General features: G+C 40.9%; 1 protein-coding gene across 1 annotated transcript in view; it reads right to left on the reverse strand.

The window, feature by feature from the left end:
- Positions 1-4,621: 4,621 nt before the first annotated feature.
- Positions 4,622-18,408, reverse strand: part of enpp6 (ectonucleotide pyrophosphatase/phosphodiesterase 6) — a 56,828-nt gene continuing 43,041 nt past the window's right edge. The window contains exons 7-8 of the mRNA XM_073048107.1: positions 15,377-15,500; positions 4,622-8,415 (exon numbers count right to left, since the gene is read on the reverse strand). Of these exons, the coding sequence (XP_072904208.1) occupies positions 8,210-8,415; positions 15,377-15,500 (330 nt within the window). The 3' untranslated portion in view covers positions 4,622-8,209. The remainder of the gene's footprint in view (positions 8,416-15,376; positions 15,501-18,408) is intronic.

The following is an 18,408-nucleotide window of genomic DNA, read 5'->3' on the forward strand; positions in this document are numbered from 1 at the left end:
CTGCAACCAGCCTTGTTTGAAGAAACCCCTGCCCAGTTACCATTAGCATATAACCTGCAGCACCAACATACAGGTTATACTAAGATAAGGAATGCCTGATGTTCCATGCCCAGACTGCACTTTGGGAAATCTAATAACTTGGCTGTCCTCCTACCTGCATACAGGCAGTGGCCAAAGAACAATCTCCAGAGATTAGGACAACAAAGAGGTGGTTGTGGGAGGCAAAGGAGCGCCTACAGGATTGCTTTGATTGAGTAGACTGAGCAGTGTTAAAGGACTCGTCTGTGGATTGCAATGAATACACCATGGTTGTAACGGGCTTTATTAAAATGGCTGTAGATGAGTGTGTCCCCATAAGATCATTCAGTCTTCCTAGGTATGATGTCTGGAAAGTTGTCTTGCAGGCGAAGTGGCAATTCCAGACCACACTTGAATCAGCAAAGGATGCTCGACAGTTGTGATAGGGCTTGAATACTATCATCTCTTATAAAGTTAAATCAAGCAACATAAGAGACAATAATTATGAAGAAAGCATGGCAGCACCTCTACTTCCTTAGGAGTTTGCATAGATTTGGCATGACATCTAAAACATTGACAAATTTCTATACATGTGTAGTGGAAAGTATATTGACCGGCTGCATCGTAGCCTAGTATGTAAACACCAATACCCTTGAAAACTCCTGCAAAAAATAATGGAGGTAGCCCATTCCTTCACAGGAAAAGCCCTCCCAACCATTGAGCATTTCTACATGAAACACTATCACAGAAAAGGAGGGTCCATCATCAGGGACCCCTACTACCCAGGTCAAGCTCTCTTCTCACTGCTGCCTTCAGGAAGAAGGTACAAGAGCCTCAGGACTCACACCACCAGGTTCAGGCACAGTTACTACCCCTCACTCATCATGCTCTTGAACAAAAGGGGCTAACTTCACTGAAGTTCATGCCCTATCATTGAAATGTTCTCAATGGACTCCCTTTCAAAGACTCTTCATATTCTCAGTATCTATTGTTTATTGATTTACTATTATTAATTCTTTTTGTATTTGCACAGTTTGTTATCTTCTGCACTCTGGTTGAATATCCCAGTTGGGTGGTCTTTCAATAATTCTGTTGTGGTTAAAATTCTATAGATTTATGAAGTCTGCTTGAAAGAAAATTAATCTCAGTTATATGGTGACATATATGTACTTTGATAATAATGATAATAAATACTTTTTTAAACCTCCTGCACTTCAGACAAAGCACACCTATCCCATTCTGCCTCTCCTCTTGACTGAAATGTTCCATTCCATGCCGCAGCCTGATGAACCTCTGCACCCTCTCTACTCTCACGTTCCTACAGAACTCCATTCTAGGTCTGACCAATGCATCACCTCCCTGATCTTGAATTCATTGTCCCTGCTAACTAAGGCAAATGTCCCATTTGACTTACTAACCTGTGCTGACACCCTCAAAGATCTATGGTCTTGTACTCCAAAGTCCCTCTGTTCTTCATACATCTTAGACTTTACCATTCATTGACTATATCCCAGTCTCAATTATGCTCCTGAATTGCATTACCTCATATTTATCTAGATTAAACTCCATCTGTCATTTCTCGGATCATTTCACGTACAGCATGTGCCTACCCTCCACACTATCAACAACTGCACCAATCTTTGTACCATGGTGTGGTGGGGGTTCACGTGCAGAAACGATTGGTGAAGGAAACAATTCTCCTATTGAACTCATTGGGGGATGGAGGTAGAATTTAGCTTTGGAGATGAGGAGTGGGGATGAGGGAGTGGTTCAATGGTGAATGGCTGAAAGGATGAATTAGCCAGTGAAACGATATCTGATTTATGTCAACAACCAAAATAAATTTCCTGTGCCATGGAAAAAAATCAAAATGTTACTGTATCCCATGTCAGTATCCTGTGAACAGTCCCTTTTGCACATTTGCACCATCACCTCTATTGCATTAAGGAGGTTCATTAACAATATAGAGGGTCCATTAGCTGCCTTTCCAGTTGCTTGGATATATACTGGTTTTAATTGTTTTGCAGTATGTAAATATCAAAATGGTTATAACACAATCTCAAATTTATTTCAATTGAAATTTCCAGTACATCACTATTTCTGATCATTGACCTCTAACAGGGAGCACTCCTTTTTGTCCTACACCCCTTTCCTTAAAGATTAATGAAATGCTAAGCCGCTTCTTCTCCAGTACAGAAAACTGATGGATCAGAGGTGACCATTCATCCCATCTGTAAAGGAACCTGCCAGCCCAATCTCACCTTGTCACATTAAGCCTGTAGCCCTGCAAATCATAATCCCTCCAAAGGGTTTCCAAATGTAGTGCGAGTTTCTCCCTCTACCATCCTTTCAGCAGTGAGTTTCAGAACTCTTACACTCCACGTTTTTTTCCTTCTTATTTTTCTAATCTTTTTGCCAGTAAGTCTACGCTGCTGGGATCTCTCTGCCATTTACTGCACAAACAATTCTCACAAGTTTTGTACTCCTTAAGTCTCCCCTAAACCTCCTCTGTTTGCAAAGAATAACAACCTTAGTTAAGCTTTCTTCATAGCAGTCCTGACACCTTCAAAGTGGGCTGCTTCATGTTCATGTGTGTCATCATATAAAGATCTATCCTGGACCCGACATATTGATGCAATTATGAAAAAGGCACGCAAATGTCTATATTTCATTAGAAGTTGAAGGAGATTCGAAATAATATTACTAAAGACTCATGCAAACTACTACAGATGTACCATGGAAGCATTCTAACTCTACATCTCCATCTGGTACGGCGGTACCAATGCATAGGATTGTAAAGAACAGCAGAGGGTTGTAGATTCAACCAAGGGCACAAGCTTCCCACCATCAAGGACACTTTCAAAAGTCAATGCCTCAGGAAGTCAGCATCCATCATAGGGGAGCCTCATACCCAGAACATGCCCTCATTTCAACACTGCCATTGGAGAAGAGGCATGGGAGTCTGAAAAAGCATACTCGATGTTTGAGCAACAGCTCCTTCCCCTCTGTCATCAGATTTCTGAATGGCCCAAGAACACTACCACATTATTTTGCCCACTTTTTGCACTAATTTATTTAGTTTTTTTGCTATTTCAAATTGTAATGTTTTAGCATACCCCTAATCCCCACTCTTGTAGTTTGCCACCCAACTGATACAGTAAAGCAGACTACACAACTTTCTAACCATCTTACTGAACAGTTCCACTTCTTTTAAAGATTTGTGGACGTAAGCTACAAAATCAATTTAATATTCGTTACTCAGGCAGCACCTGTAGAAAAGAAACAGAATTAACTGTTTCTTACACACTGTCCGGAAACTTCTCAGATATCTTCCAATTTCCACAAAATATACTCAACCGAAGAGTGAAATCAAGGTCCTTTAGTTCAACTCAATAATGAGAAATTGTAGCACTCAATATTTTGCCACTTTATCATACTTTCTTTTGCCTTTCCTCATACTACTTCAGATTGAATTCCATTTGCTATTCATCTGCCTTACTGACCAGGCCATCAGAGCCAGAACACAGCTGTTCATCTAATCTGAGCCAAAGCTTAACTTGTATCTAAACTATAGATGACCCTGGAAGATCTAAACAGAATTTGTAATTTCACTAAGTTAAGAATTTGAAAATATGACCAATCTCATCAGCAAGAATTGAAATTCCAAGAAAGGAATGATTTCCATCATTTATGAAACAATTATCTGATCTGGATTTGCACCAAATACATCTATTACTTTTCTACTTTATCAGTGTTTTGGTCCTCCTTTGCTGAATGCTGAAGCTTTCCAATTCACAAGTTTAATTATTTGGTTTAATACTTCATTTACCTTCTTATGATAGCCACATCTGGGCCATTTTTGCTTTTTAATGTATTAAAGGAATGTATATTAACTAGAAGCAATGTGTTAGTTTTTTTAAAATTATTGGCTATTGCTGATTCAAGCACCCACCAACCAGGCCATGCTCTCTTCTCACTGCTGCCATCAGGAAGGAGATACAGGAGCCTCAGGTCCCACACCACCAGGTTCAGGAACAGTTATTACCCCTCAACCATTAGGCCCCAGAACCAGACAGGATAACTTCACTCACCCCAGCACTGAACTGTTCCCACAACCTATGGGCTCAATTTCAAGGACTCTTCATCTCATGTTCTCTATTTTGTTTTTTATTTTTTTTTGTATTTGAACTGTTTGTTATCTTTTCCACATTGGTGGTTTTTCATCAATTCTATTGTTTTTCTTTGTATTTATTGTAAATGCCTAAAAATATGGTAACATACAGTATTTGTACTTTGATAATTTACTTTGAACTTTTTATAAACTGCCACAACATAATTTTCAAAGAACTAAAGCCAATTATTAAATCATATCCAATATTTTAAAATTCTATTATTTTTATTCTCTAAACAACCCTTAACTACGACTCAGTCAGTTGACTTTTTCTCATTCTGCAAAACCAGATCTAAAATACAGAAAAAAGAACATAGATTAAAAAAAATTAAGTTAGTGTGGAATGTACTTGCAGTATAAAGCACTAGAAATGAGTGAAATCCAATTTCAAGGCTTGTGCTCCTTTTGAGAAAATGAAATATGAAATCAAAATTCATTGTGCAAATATATGTATTTAATTCAACTGACTAATACAAACATTTTATGATACATTTTGTGACAATTTATTCATTCTTTCTTGCCAGCTATTATTTTTTAAAAGTTCATTTTTCAATAGTTTAATCATGACAAAGTATCACCTTGTAAATTTGATTGGTAAAATAGACTCAGTTGTCGCAATATCAACCCAGATCATGTATAAATTTAAATAATTTTTATCCATTAAGAGTAAACACATTACATATTGATAAAACAGTCTTGGATACCCTTAGTAATTCAAGACCAGAGAGGACATTAGAGATTGGTCAAGGGAATGTAGAACCCTTCATGCCTTTTCTCAGCAACTCTTCAATTTTAGGCAGATACTTATATTAAGTGTTTGAATTAGCACCTTTCCCACCATGTATGTTGGAAGGAGGAGGGTTTCACCACAGTGTAGGAACATAACAGTTATATTGGCATTTCAATTTCAGATGTACCTTGTGTCTGAAACCACGGTGAGTAGTTTTGATCAATGTCTGTTTTGCTTGTGTGTCAATCACTGATGATGGGCAGAGGTTGAAGTCTCATTTAGTAGGTAAGTTTGAGTGACCACATTCATTCAGAAACAGAAGACCACCCATTTACACCTATCCCTACACTGATCCCATTTAATTCTTGCCACATTCCCATCAACTTCATCTGATTCTACCCACTCACCTGCACCATTGTGATTATGTACAATGATCATTTAACCTAATCAGCCTGCATGGCTTTGAATATGGAAGGAAACTGGAGCACCCAGTGGAAACCCAGGCAGACACAGGGAGAATGTGCAAATTCCTCACTGGATTGACCCTGCATCACTGCAGCAGGTTTATCAGCTACACTGCTGTGCTTTCCTGAAACCTATGCAGTAACAGAAGAGAAGGTGTTACCTCAATGTAGACAGCACCCAACGGCAGAACTGGATCTGTGAGGTAGTGGCTCTATCAGCTGTGATGTCACCAGAGATGTCTCCAAGCTGAACATCAGCAGATGTTCAGAGGACATGACATGGCAAAGTTAGCAAGATGTTACCAGCTCCTGATTTATCAGAAGGACAGGATAATAAAAAGGTAAAGAAGTCATATGTTAGTGTTGATGCTCCTTCCACAGATTCTAGACTGGGGAGGGCTCTGGAAAGCCAGCTAGGGTTTGGGCTTTTTTCAGATGAATAACATCACGATCAGTTTATAGAGTACAGGTTAGTTGGGTTTAATAAATGCAGGTATGGGTTGGGAATTGCCAGCCCAAACGCTGGCACTCATAACAGAAATATCTCAGCTTTCTGGAGGCACAGTCAGGTATGAATGTTGGCAGCCTGATCTTCATCATGGAACAATTAGACGAGCTGAAGCAGAACACTTGCCCACATGGGACATGGCAAGAGTAAATTGCCCTCTCTGTCCAGGTCAAATGAATGCAGATGCTCTGTGTGAAAATTAAGTTTCAACACGTCAGGGGCTATAATTAGAACAAGAAATTCTTTTTTTTAAGAAATTCTTTTTTTTAGAACCTTGCATGAGGAACCTCTCAAGTAAGACAAAGGGCAACAATACTCAACAGCTCCTCAGAGTTTAGCCTGGGTAACTGAAGGCAGGCAGAGCAACCAAAACAGATGACCAGAGACACTCAAATGTCTCTTCACTCAGTTGCTGTGCATGGAGGAATTGTTTCAACAATACTGACATTCGGTTCAGAATGAAAAACTTTATGCAAGAAACCCATCAGTGTTTTGGCTGCGTTCAGTCCATTTATTGTTGTTTCAATTTCTGAGATGTGTTCTGGAGTTGAGGTGAAGGAGTGAATTCTATTGAATGGTCTTAAAATTGAAGCATTCATTGCTATACTAAATTCCAAAAACACCTGCCATCTTTAAGGTGAGTTTGATTTCTTTATGCACAGTTTACTTGAAGGGGCATAAATTAGGATTTCGGGTTTCTCTAGAAATCCCTTGCCAGGGTAACTGTAATAAGTTTCTTTGCACTTGTGATCATCAGATTGTTGAACCACCCTGAAAAGGCACACTCAAGTAGGATAGATAAAGTGGAGCGACACAGGGATAGAGTGGATGTTGTACATTTGGACTTTCAGAAGGCCGTTGATGAGGTGCCACACATGAGGCTGCTTACCAAGGTAGAGCTCATGGTTTTACAGGAAAGTTACTGGCATGGTTAGAGCATTGGCTGATTGATAGGAGGCAGCAAGTGGGAATAAAGGAATTTATTGGGATGTTGCAGTTCATCAAGAAAACCATGAACCTATCCTTGAACTTATTTTCTCTGTCTGACTGGTAATCTTCTCCAATACCAACCCAATCCCAACATATCTGAACTGAGCAGAAGGTTCATAAAACACTCGATAGTATTGTAGAGAGACAACAGATAGCTCTTTTTTTTTGTGTTGTTGCTCTGTGAAGACGATGCTTCTTTTCTGGTTTGCCCATTCAGAAGGTGGTGTACCTATTGTCTTTTTCCTTGAAATGACCTCCTCTGGGTGTAGCTTCACATTGGTGCTGTCAATGCCATCGGATCAGAGTACCTGGTGTTTAGGTCAGTTGCTGTTGGAATGATCCATAAGGGCCCTTACATACTTGGCCTTGAAGTTTCTCACTTCCCACCACACCCCTCTTCATAGGTGTTGCCTGATTTGCTGAGGTCCTCCAGCATTTTGTGTATGTTGTTCAAGATTTCCAGCATTTGCAAAAAGCAGGTGTTTATGATTTGCTGCACCACAGAGTACAGCTCTCTCTCTCTCAGCCCTGCTCTAAAAGCACAGTTTTAACTTTGTCCTCAAGTCTCTGGAGTAAGATTGAACCAATGGTCTTAACGGTGAGTGCATCCCACCTGAGATACAGCTGAACCATTATCATAATCAACTCCACGTGAACTGGTATCAAGAGGAGTGATCTTCACAGCAAGAGTACTTATGGCATAATCACAATGCAAATTTTCAACCTTGAAAGGGAACCCTTAAATGCAGCCATCTTCATCCCAGTAAGCAACTAAGTAATCATTTACGTTATTTTCAGTAATGCTTCTTAAACAATTAGATAGGGTAAATGCAAGCATGCTTTTTCCACTAAGGTTGGGTGAGATTACAATTGGAGGTTAAGGGTGAAAGGTGAAATGTTTAAAGGGAACATTTAGGAGAAATTCTTGACTCAGAGGATGTGTACGTGTGGAATGAAATTCCAATGGAAATGGTGGATGTGGGTTTGATTTCAACATTTAAGAGAACTTTGGATAAGTACATGAATGGGAGAGGTACAAAGGGCTATGATTCTGGTGCAGGTCGATGGGACTAGAGAGATTAATAGATCAGCAAGGATTAGATGGGCTGAAAGGCCTAATTCTTGGCTGTAGTGTTCAATGACTAATGTTTGTACTGAAGTCTTAAAATATGCCTTTGCCCCAAAAATATAATTTTAAAGAAATACAGGTGCAAAGTTTCATTACAAAATTCAATGTTAGAAGCAAATTGAAGAATAACCAAATACTGTACAACAATCTTGGCCAACATTTTAATTAAAATAACAAACACCGAAAGGACTTAAAAACATTAGAAAAGCATCCAAGCAAGTGTTACTGTCATCATGATGATACCAGCTTCTGCTCTGAGGGTCACAATGGCCTTGTTTCTCAGCATTAACTCCACGTGGCTCCAGGAACCATTGTTTGGCAATGGCTTGATTCCAGCAACATGACACATGAGGTTATAGACGTCAACCACCCTAATCGCGGGAACCTTCTGGTTTATTCTGAAATCTAAACAAATAATACAGATTAGTTTGAAACTTATGTTGAAGTGTTGGCCATTATCAACATATTTTATAATATTTAAGAAAAATCTACTTTTTAATTAAGGAGGAAATTTATCAAAGTAGACTATAACACTATAAAAATAGAGCACAATATAGCCATTAGGGTCTCTGAGTCTGCTCTGCCATTCTATCATGGCTGATTTATTATCCCTCTCAACCCCATTCTCCTGCCTTCTCCCTGTAAACTTTGCCCTTATTAATCAAGAACCTATCAAACTCCATTTTAAATATAGCCAATGATATTAAATATAGCCTCCACAACTATCCATGCCAAAGAATTCCAGAGACTCTGGCTGAAGAAATTCCTCCTCATCTTTGTTCAAGAGGAATGACCTTCTATTCTGTCACTGTGCCCTCTGGTCCTAGACTCTTCCACTATAGAAACATCTTCTCCATATTCACCCAATCCAAGCATTTTGATTTTTGATGGTATTTCCTTTCTATCTCCTGACACCCAAACCATTTCTACCATTGACAAACCATGTCAGGATCATGATTTATGTAACTCCAGCAATGCTTAAAGGAGTTTGACTCCATCCAGAAGAAAATTGTCCACTAGACTGGCACCACTCAAAATATTTGCTCCCTCCTTCATTGGCAATTCAGAGTTATGTTCCATCTACAAAATGAACTGCAGCAGCACAAGTCTTCTGAAATAACTGTCCCAAATCGAAGTCCTCTAGCATACAGGACCTCTCCTAGTTACAAAGTTCTTGGTCTTGAAGTCTGTTTGTAATCTGAACAGCCTGCAAGTTGGAAATGTGTTGTTGAACAAAGTTCACACATGGTAGAAAATGCCTGCAGAGCTGGGTCATCCCATTGGAATAGACAGCCTGCAAAAGCATTTTAAATCGTCTCTTTTCCTATTGTTAATAATAAAGCTGACATTAATTAATTTAGCTTGAGCTTAATAATGAAATTTTTTCTTCAAAAGACATGGTTTTAAATTCTACTGACAGTTTTTAGAAAGGATACATCTGCTGGACCAGACAGTGCGACTGTAGATAGGATTTACAGGATGGACAAAGTGTTAACTAGAATATATTTTATAATTCAATTTGACAAATTTCCAGCTGGTGTCAAGAACAATTGCCTGCAGCTTCACAGCAGCTGGCAAATCCATTCCACAGGTCCACCAACTGCTTGTAGTGCAGTAGTCAGGCATTTAGAAACATAGAAAACCTACAGCACAATACAGGCCCTTCAGCCCACAATGCTGGGCTGAACATGTCCTTGCTTTAGAAATTACCTAGGGTTACCCATAGACCTCTATTTTTCTAAGCTCCATGTACCTATCCAGGAGTTTCTTAAAAGACCCTATCGTATCTGCCTCCACCGCTGTCGCTGGCAGCCCATTCCACACACTCACCACTCTCTGCATACATATTTTTTTTAAAACTTGCCCCTGACACCTCTGTACCTACTTCCCTGGGGAAAAAGCCTCTGACTATCCACACGATCAATGCCTTTCATCATCTTATACGCCTCTATCAGGTCTATCAGGCATTTGTTCGTGGGGAGGATCTGTGTACATAAACAAAGAAATCCGATACATAGCAATATATTGCTATCCCTTTATGGAATCTCTCAACTGTACTGTAGGCACTGAAACTGCAGTTGGTCAGAAAGGAAATTTACCTCTGCTTGTGTGGGTTCCAACCGCTACCAAAGACAGATTATAAAGGGAAAAAGGAAAAAATAAATCACATGGGCAGAATATTGCTGGTCTTAAAGTTCAAAGTTACTATGTACAACCCTGAGATTGATTTTCTTGAGGGCAACTGTATTAAATACAAGAAACACGGTCACGCAACAGGTCAGACAAACAACCACTGTGCAAAAAAAACCTGTGCAAATACAAACCAGAAAGAGAAAAATAATAATAAATTAGTAAGCAATAAATGTCAAGAACATGAGATGAAGAGTCCTTGAAAGTGAGTCCATTGGCTGTGGGTACAGTTCAATGCTGGTACGAGTTAAATTGAATGAAGTTATTCACACTGGTTCAAGACCCTGATGTTTGAGGGGTAAGGACAGTTCCTGAACCTCGTGGTGTGGTCCTGAGGTTCTTGTACCTCCTTCCTGATGGCAGCAACGAGAAGAGGATGTGGCCTGGATCCTTGATGATGATGATGCCTTTCTGCCACAGCACTCCATGTAACTGTGCTTAACTGTGGGGAAGGCTTTGCCCATGATGGACTGGGCCATATCCATTACTTTTTGTAGGCTTTTTCTATACAAGGGCATTGGTGTTTCCACACCAGGACATGATGGAACCAGTCCTCCACTACACATCTACAAAAGGATGTCAACTTTCTAGATGACTTGCCACACTTTTCCAAACTTCTAAGAAAGTAAAGGTGCTGCCATGCTTTCTTAGTAATGGCACTTGCGTTTCAGACGCAGGATAGATCCTCTAAATGGTAATACCAAGGAATTTAAAGTTGCTGACCCTCTCCACATCTCATTCCCCCAATGAGTACTGGCTCATGGACCTCTAGTTTCCTTCTGAAATCAGTAATCATCTTGGTCTTGCTGAAGTTGATTGAGGGGTTGTTGTTGTGGCACCACTCAGCCAGGTTTCCAATCTCCCTCCTATATGCTGATTCATTACCACTTTTGATTTGGCCAATGACGGCAGTTTCCTAAGCAAGTTTAGACATGGCATTGGAGCTGTGCTTAGCCTCACAGCCATAAATATGAGTATACAGGAGTCTAAGTACACAGTCTTTTGCTGAATGAGATCATGCAGGCACCAGTATAACTGAAGCCTTCTGGAAGCAGGTGGGTACTTCTGATTGCCAGAGCGAGAGGGTAAAGTTATCAGGGAACACTCCAGCCAGTGGATTAGCTTTAGTACTTGGCCAACTACCCCATCTGGGACAGTTGCTTTCCCTGGGTTCACCCACCTGAAGGATGCTCTCACATCGACCTCAGAGATTGAAATCACAGGGACGTAAGGGGCTGTGGGAGTTTGTGAAGGTGCCTCCATGTTTCGATGGACAAATCTAGCAAAAAATGGCATTGAGCACATCCGAGAGAGAAGCCTTGTTGTCACCTTTGCCACTCGTTTCACTTTGTAGCAGGTGACAGCTTTCAAGCCCTGGCACAACTGTTGAGCATCCTGGAGTGATTCAAGTTTGGTCCGGAATTACCACTTCGCAAGTGAGATGGCTTTCTGCTCCCTTTGTATTTAACTTGATCACCAGACCGGAAAGCCACTAATCTGGCCCTCAGCAGATTGAGAATCTCGTGGTTCATCCAGGGATTCTGGTTGAGGAAGACTCTGAATGATTTTGTGGGGACACACTCGTCGATGACTGTTTCAGGAAGTCCATGACAACCATGGTGTATTCGTTTATATCCTCTGATGAATCCTACACAGTCTACCGACTCCAAGCAAGACCATAGCAACTCTGCTTCCCATGACCACCTTTGTCGTCCTCTCTGGAATTCTGCTCGTGAGCCTCTGCCTATATGCAGGATGTAGGTAGGAGGAGGACAGCCATGTGATCAAAACAGTGATCGAGTGTGATAGGACCCCTGGTACTGCAGGCACTGATGATAATTGGACATTTACATCTTTGGGCTGTGGGAGGAAACCAGAGCACCCAGAGGAAACCCATGTGGTCACAGGGAGAATGTACAAGCTCCTTACAGACTGAGGCAGAAGCTCAACCAGGGTCACTGGTATTATAAAGCTTTCGGCTAACAACTACGCTGTTAAGTAGTAAACTTAGAAGTTCAGTAAGCTGCCTGCAACACGTCGCCATGTTTCACTGGTGCCACCTTGTTGTTCTTCAAGTATTTTTGTTTCACTGAAACCAGTTATACAGCCGGCCCTCCTTATCCGCGAGTTCCGCATGCGCGAATTCAACCAACCGCGGATTGAGAAAACCCAGAAGTTCTCTTCCAGCACTTGTTGTTCGAGCATTATTTGCCTCACATCTCATTCATTCCTGACTTCAGTATTATTAAGCCTCCTCCAAAGTGTCCTTATTCCCTAAACAAGACAGTGTAACAACTACTATACAGGGTATTACAAATTTTACTCGTTGTTCGATCATTGTTCATCTCGCATCTCGTTCATTTGCTGCTTGTGTTGTGAGTGAGGGGAACATGTACAGTTTTTCTTGTCAATATTCCCTAAACATTACAGTATAGCAACTAATAACATAGCATTTACATTGTATTATGTATTATAAGTAATCTAGAGATGAGTTAAAGTATACAGGAAGATGTGCGTAGATTATATGCAAATACTATGACATTTTATATAAGGGACTTGAGCATCCGCATTTTTTGGTATCTGCGGGGGGTCCCGGAACCAATCCCTCGTGAATAAGGAGGGCCGAATGCATTTACTTCCCAGTTTCTCATTTAATCCCTTCCCCCCACCTTCTCCCACCTGCCACGTGCGCTTCTTCCCCTCCTCCACTATCTTATTCTGGCTTTTTCCCTCCGTTTCTGATGAAGGCCTGATGAAGGCCATCAGCCTGGAATACCGACTGTTGATTCCCCTGGGGGAGATGATGCCTGGCCTGCTAAGTTTCTCCAGCATCTGCAGAATCTCTAGAGTTTATTATTTCCTCCTGATGCCATTGTTTAGCAGTTTCAAAGTGATTAATTCAGAGAATTATTTCTGTTTCTGGATCTGTTTTTTTTTTTAAAAACATAGACAACAGCAAGGGTGACCAAGGAGTGGGGGAGAGCATGGTTTTAATTGGGACAAGGACATCAGAAGTAGAGGCAAGGTGAGCAGATCAGTAACTGCGGCAGAAGTCCAGAAAACTAGCCAGACAGTTGGAGAGAAGGTTGCCTGGAGCTAATAAACCTTTCTGGGATGACACTCCATCTTAGACATTCTTCTCAATCAGGAAAGCCCACCAACTTTCTGTGGTGACTGAAGAGAACTGGGGCATGCACATCCATACTTGTGTCCTTCTACAGGTGCGAGGTAGAGAGCATTCTTACAAGCAGTGGCAGGAAGGTTCTACAATGGGTAGTCAAAACTTCCCAACACATTACTGGACTAACCTACTCATCACCAAGGACACATATACAGAATGGTGCCAGAAAAAGACTAGTAACATCTCGAAAGATCCCACTCACCCTGCTCAGGGAATGTTTGTCCCACTCCCAGCAGGGAAGAGGCTATTTAGAATCCTTGCCAGAACCACCAGACTTAAAAGCAGTCCTTTCCCCAAGCAGCAAGGCTGATCAACACCTCCAGCCACTAACCCACAACCACTACTTTATCATTTCCTGTCAGAGTCACTCTATGTGCAGACACTCCTGTGCCCAGAGTTACTTTACGGACATACAATCTATCTATACAAGCTAGCTTAAGTATTTGTATTTCTCGAGTCTTTCTTCCACACGGAAGGTTAGTTAGGAAGGTTCAATCGTTAGGTATTAATATTGAAGTAGTAAAATGGATTCAACAGTGGCTGGATGGGAGATGCCAGAGAGTAGTGGTGGATAACTGTTTGTCAGGTTGGAGGCCGGTGACTAGTGGTGTGTCTCAGGGATCTGTACTGGGTCCAATGTTGTTTGTCATATACATTAATGATCTGGATGATGGGGTGGTAAATTGGATTAGTAAGTATGCAGATGATACTAAGGTAGGTGGCGTTGTGGATAATGAAGTCGGTTTTCAAAGCTTGCAGAGAGATTTAGGCCGGTTAGAAGAGTGGGCTGAACGATGGCAGATGGAGTTTAATGCTGATAAATGTGAGGTGCTATGTTTTGGTAGGAATAATCCAAACAGGACATACATGGTAAATGGTAGGGCATTGAAGAATGCAGTAGAACAGAGTGATCTAGGAATAATGGTGCATAGTTCCCTGAAGGTGAAATCTCATGTGGATAGGGTGGTGAAGAAAGCTTTTGGTATGCTGGCCTTTATAAATCAGAGCATCGAGTATAGAAGTTGGGATGTAATGTTAAAATTGTACAAGGCATTGGTAAGGCCGAATTTGGAGTATTGTGTACAGTTCTGGTCACCGAATTATAGGAAAGATATCAACAAAATAGAGAGTACAGAGAAGATTTACTAGAATGTTACCTGGGTTTCAGCACCTAAGTTACAGGGAAAGGTTGAACAGGTTAGGTCTTTATTCTTTGGAGCGTAGAAGGTTGAGGGGGGACTTGATAGAGGTATTTAAAATAATGAGGGGGATAGATCGAGTTGATGTGGATAAGCTTTTTCCATTGAGAGTAGGGGAGATTCAAACAAGAGGACATGATTTGAGAGTTAGGGGACAAAAGTTTAAGGGTAACACAAGGGGGAATTTCTTTACTCAGAGAGTGGCAGCTGTGTGGAACAAGCTTCCAATAGAAGTGGTAGAGGCAGGTTCGGTATTGTCATTTAAAGTAAATTTGGATAGGTATATGGATAGGAAAGGAATGGAGGGTTATGGGCTGTGTGCGGGCCAGTGGGACTAGGTGAGTGTGAGTGTCAGCACGGATTAGAAGGGCAGAGATGGCCTGTTTCCGTGCTGTAATTGTTATATGGTTATAGAGTTTTTGCTATTTCATTTTTTTTTATCTTGTGTTTTTTGTGCTGCATAGGATCTGGAGAATCAATTATTTCATTTTCATTTACATTTGTGTACTGGAAATAATATTAAACAGTCCCGAATCTAACAATTCCCTTTCGAATCTCCTTTGCATTATCTTCAATTCTCCAAAAGTACCCTCAAATCCTTTCTCTCAGGCCTATAAACTGTCTTCACACGCCACTCTATGCTGACCCTCTTCCAATACATACTCGACTGTTAAAATGCATTCCATTACATCAAGGAAATTTCAGAGAATTCAGATCACTTGGATAGTTTTATATGTTTGATGTAGAGTCTGTTTTGCATATCAGATAATAATTAAAATATTGTATTCAATGTTACCTGGTCCGTATGCCAGAAAGAACCCCTGCATATCCAGCAGCTTGTTGTCATAGCCATGCCACCCTTTCTGTTCTTGGTCTTTGATCCCATTTCCATTCCCCCAATAAGGCAGTTTTTGTATATTCTGAAAGAAAATAAAACACCTGTGACCTTGAGTTGCTACAGATTATTTTACTGTGATTAGCATTACATCAATACATGTATACCTGAATCTCTAATTATTTCAGCAGGCTTGAAAACTACATAAAGATGTTTTTTGTTCCTCTCTCCAGGAAATACTAGCCTGCATTTTAGCTTGGAGGCGAGTTATGTGCAAAGGGTGGCTGTGAGATTGGAAAAGTCCCGAAGTAACACACGCACACACACACACACCTGGAGGAACTCAGTAGGTCAGGCAGCATCTACGGAAATGAATAAACATCAACTGTTAATTCATTTCCACAGATGCTGCCAGACCTGCTGAGTTCCTCCAGCATTGTGTGTGTTGCTCCAGATTTCCATCCTCTGCAGAATCTCCAGCGTTTACAAAGTCTAGAAGTAGAAGTTTTCTGAAAAGTCTGCAGAAAGTTCCCAATTATTCAGGCTGGACGTCTTTTGGGATGGAAAGTTGTTTAAAGATCAGAGATAAAGATTAGCTTTATTTGTCACATGTACATTGATGCATTTCGCTGTATGTTTCATTTGCATCAAATCAAATGAGTGAGCATTGTGTTGGACAGTCCTCAAGTATCGCCACATGTGGTGCCATTGTACGATGCCCACAACTTAGTAACTCTAACCACAAGACCTTGGAATGTGGGAGGAAACCAGAACACCATGGAGGAACCCCACGGGGTTATGTGGAGAATGTACAAGCTTCTTAAAAGTAGCAGCAGGGCGCGAATCCCAATGTTACAGTGATGCACTAACCATTATACCACTGTAAGACCATAAGATATAGGAGCAGAAGTAGACCATTCAGCCTATCGAGTCTGTTCCACCATTCAATCATGGGCTGATCCAGTTCTTCCAGTCATCCCCATTCCCCTGCCTTCTCTCCATTACCCTTTGATGCCCTGGCTAATCAAGAACCTATCTATCTCTGCCTTAAATGCGCCCAATAACTTGGCCTCCAGAGCTGCTCATGGCAACAAATTCCACAGATTTACCACCCTCTGACTAAAGTAATTTCTCCTCATCTTCTCTAAATGGACGTCCTTCAATCCTGAAGTCATGCCCTCTTGTCCTAGACTCCCCTACCATGGGCAATAATTTTGCCATATCTAATCTGTTCAGGCCTTTTAACATTCAGAATGTTTCTACAAGATCCCCCCTCATTCTCCTGAACTCCAGGGAATACAGCCCAAGAGCTGCCAGACATTCCTCAAATGGCAACCCTTGCATTCCTGGAATCATTCTCGTGAATCTTCTCTGAACCCTCTCCAATGATAGCACATCCTTCCTAAAATAAGGAGCCTAAAACTGTACACAATAATCCAAGTGTGGTCTCACGAGTGCTTTATGGAGCCTTAACATCACATCCCTGCTCTTATATTCTATACCCCTAGAAATGAATGCCAACATTGCATTTGCCTTCTTCACCACCACTCAACCTGGAGGTTAACTTTTAGGACTCCCAAGTCCCTTTGCATCTCTGCATTTTGAATTCTCTCTCCAGCTAAATAATAGCCTGCCCATTTATTTCTTCCACCAAAGTGCATGACCATACACTTTCCGACATTGTATTTCATTTGCCAATTCTTTATCCATTCCCCTAAACTATCTAAGTCTCTCTGCAGGCTCTCTGTTTCCTCAACACTACCCACTCCTCCATCTATCTTTGTATAATCAGCAAATTTAGCCACAAATCCATTAATCCCATACTCCAAATCATTGACATACATCGTAAAAAGCAGCGGTCCCAACACCCTGTGGAACTCCACTGGTAACTGGCAGCCAGCCAGAATAGGATCCCTTTATTCCCACTCTGTTTTCTGCCGAACAGCTGATGCTCCACCGTGTTGGTGTTATGGCTTACAAAAGTCTCCTTCAATTGTGTAAAAATACAGTAATACTTTGATATGCATATGTGGGCATGCATGAACAAACAACATTGTGAATGTAGAAGAACTGACTGTGGTTGAAAGTTTCACATTGTGGATTTAGGACAGGTAGTAAACGTAGGTAAAGCTATGTTAAAACCATTGAACCACAAAGAGAAAACTGTCCTGTCAGACGTGTCACATCACTCTCAGTTGTATATACATTCCTAAATGATAAACATAAAGCAATTCAGTGCTACTAGCAAACTCAAACACACACACAAAATCCCAGCAGAGCCTTATGAGAGCAGGGAAATAGGATTTTGAAAAAGGACAAGTGCACACATAAAGTATGCTTTCTCACGACAAGATTCCAAGGTAGGAGATACCTGGCTGTACAGGTTTTCCCTCTGCACCTAGACAACTCAGTAGGTGGTTGGAAGTAATTTAATACTTGACAGGAAGATATACCAGCCCACAAAATAAGGGGTATAAAAGACATTATTTGATAAATACACAGAAAGGAGAAAGATGTAACACAAAATGGTGGAAGAAGAATAATAAACAGTCAGTGTTTCAGGTTGAGACCCTTCACCCTGATTCAGGGGATCCATTAAATCTTACGACTGCTAATCCTTCCTGCCATCAAGAATTACATCTCCAAGATTCCTGTAGGAAATCTACAGCTTTTTTTTTGCTCAGAATATAGATCTCTTATTCCTGAGATGGGTCTCAGCTCAAAATGCCACCTGTTTATTCCTATCCACAGATGCTGCCTGACCTGATGAGTTTCTCCAGCATTTTACATACATTACTCTGGACTTCAGCATCTGCAGAATCTCTTGTGATTACAAAGAACTAAATGGATTTGGCCACAGGCAATCATTCAAGGGATCCATTAAATCTTACAACAGAAAATCCTTTCTGCCATCAAGAATTCCATCTGCAGAATGACAGTAGAAAATCTACAGCTCTCCCTTTTGCTCTGAATGTCGATCAATGCCACAGACC

This window comes from Hemitrygon akajei, chromosome 6 (genome assembly GCF_048418815.1).
Source record: "Hemitrygon akajei chromosome 6, sHemAka1.3, whole genome shotgun sequence".
In the NCBI taxonomy this organism is placed as follows: domain Eukaryota; kingdom Metazoa; phylum Chordata; class Chondrichthyes; order Myliobatiformes; family Dasyatidae; genus Hemitrygon; species Hemitrygon akajei.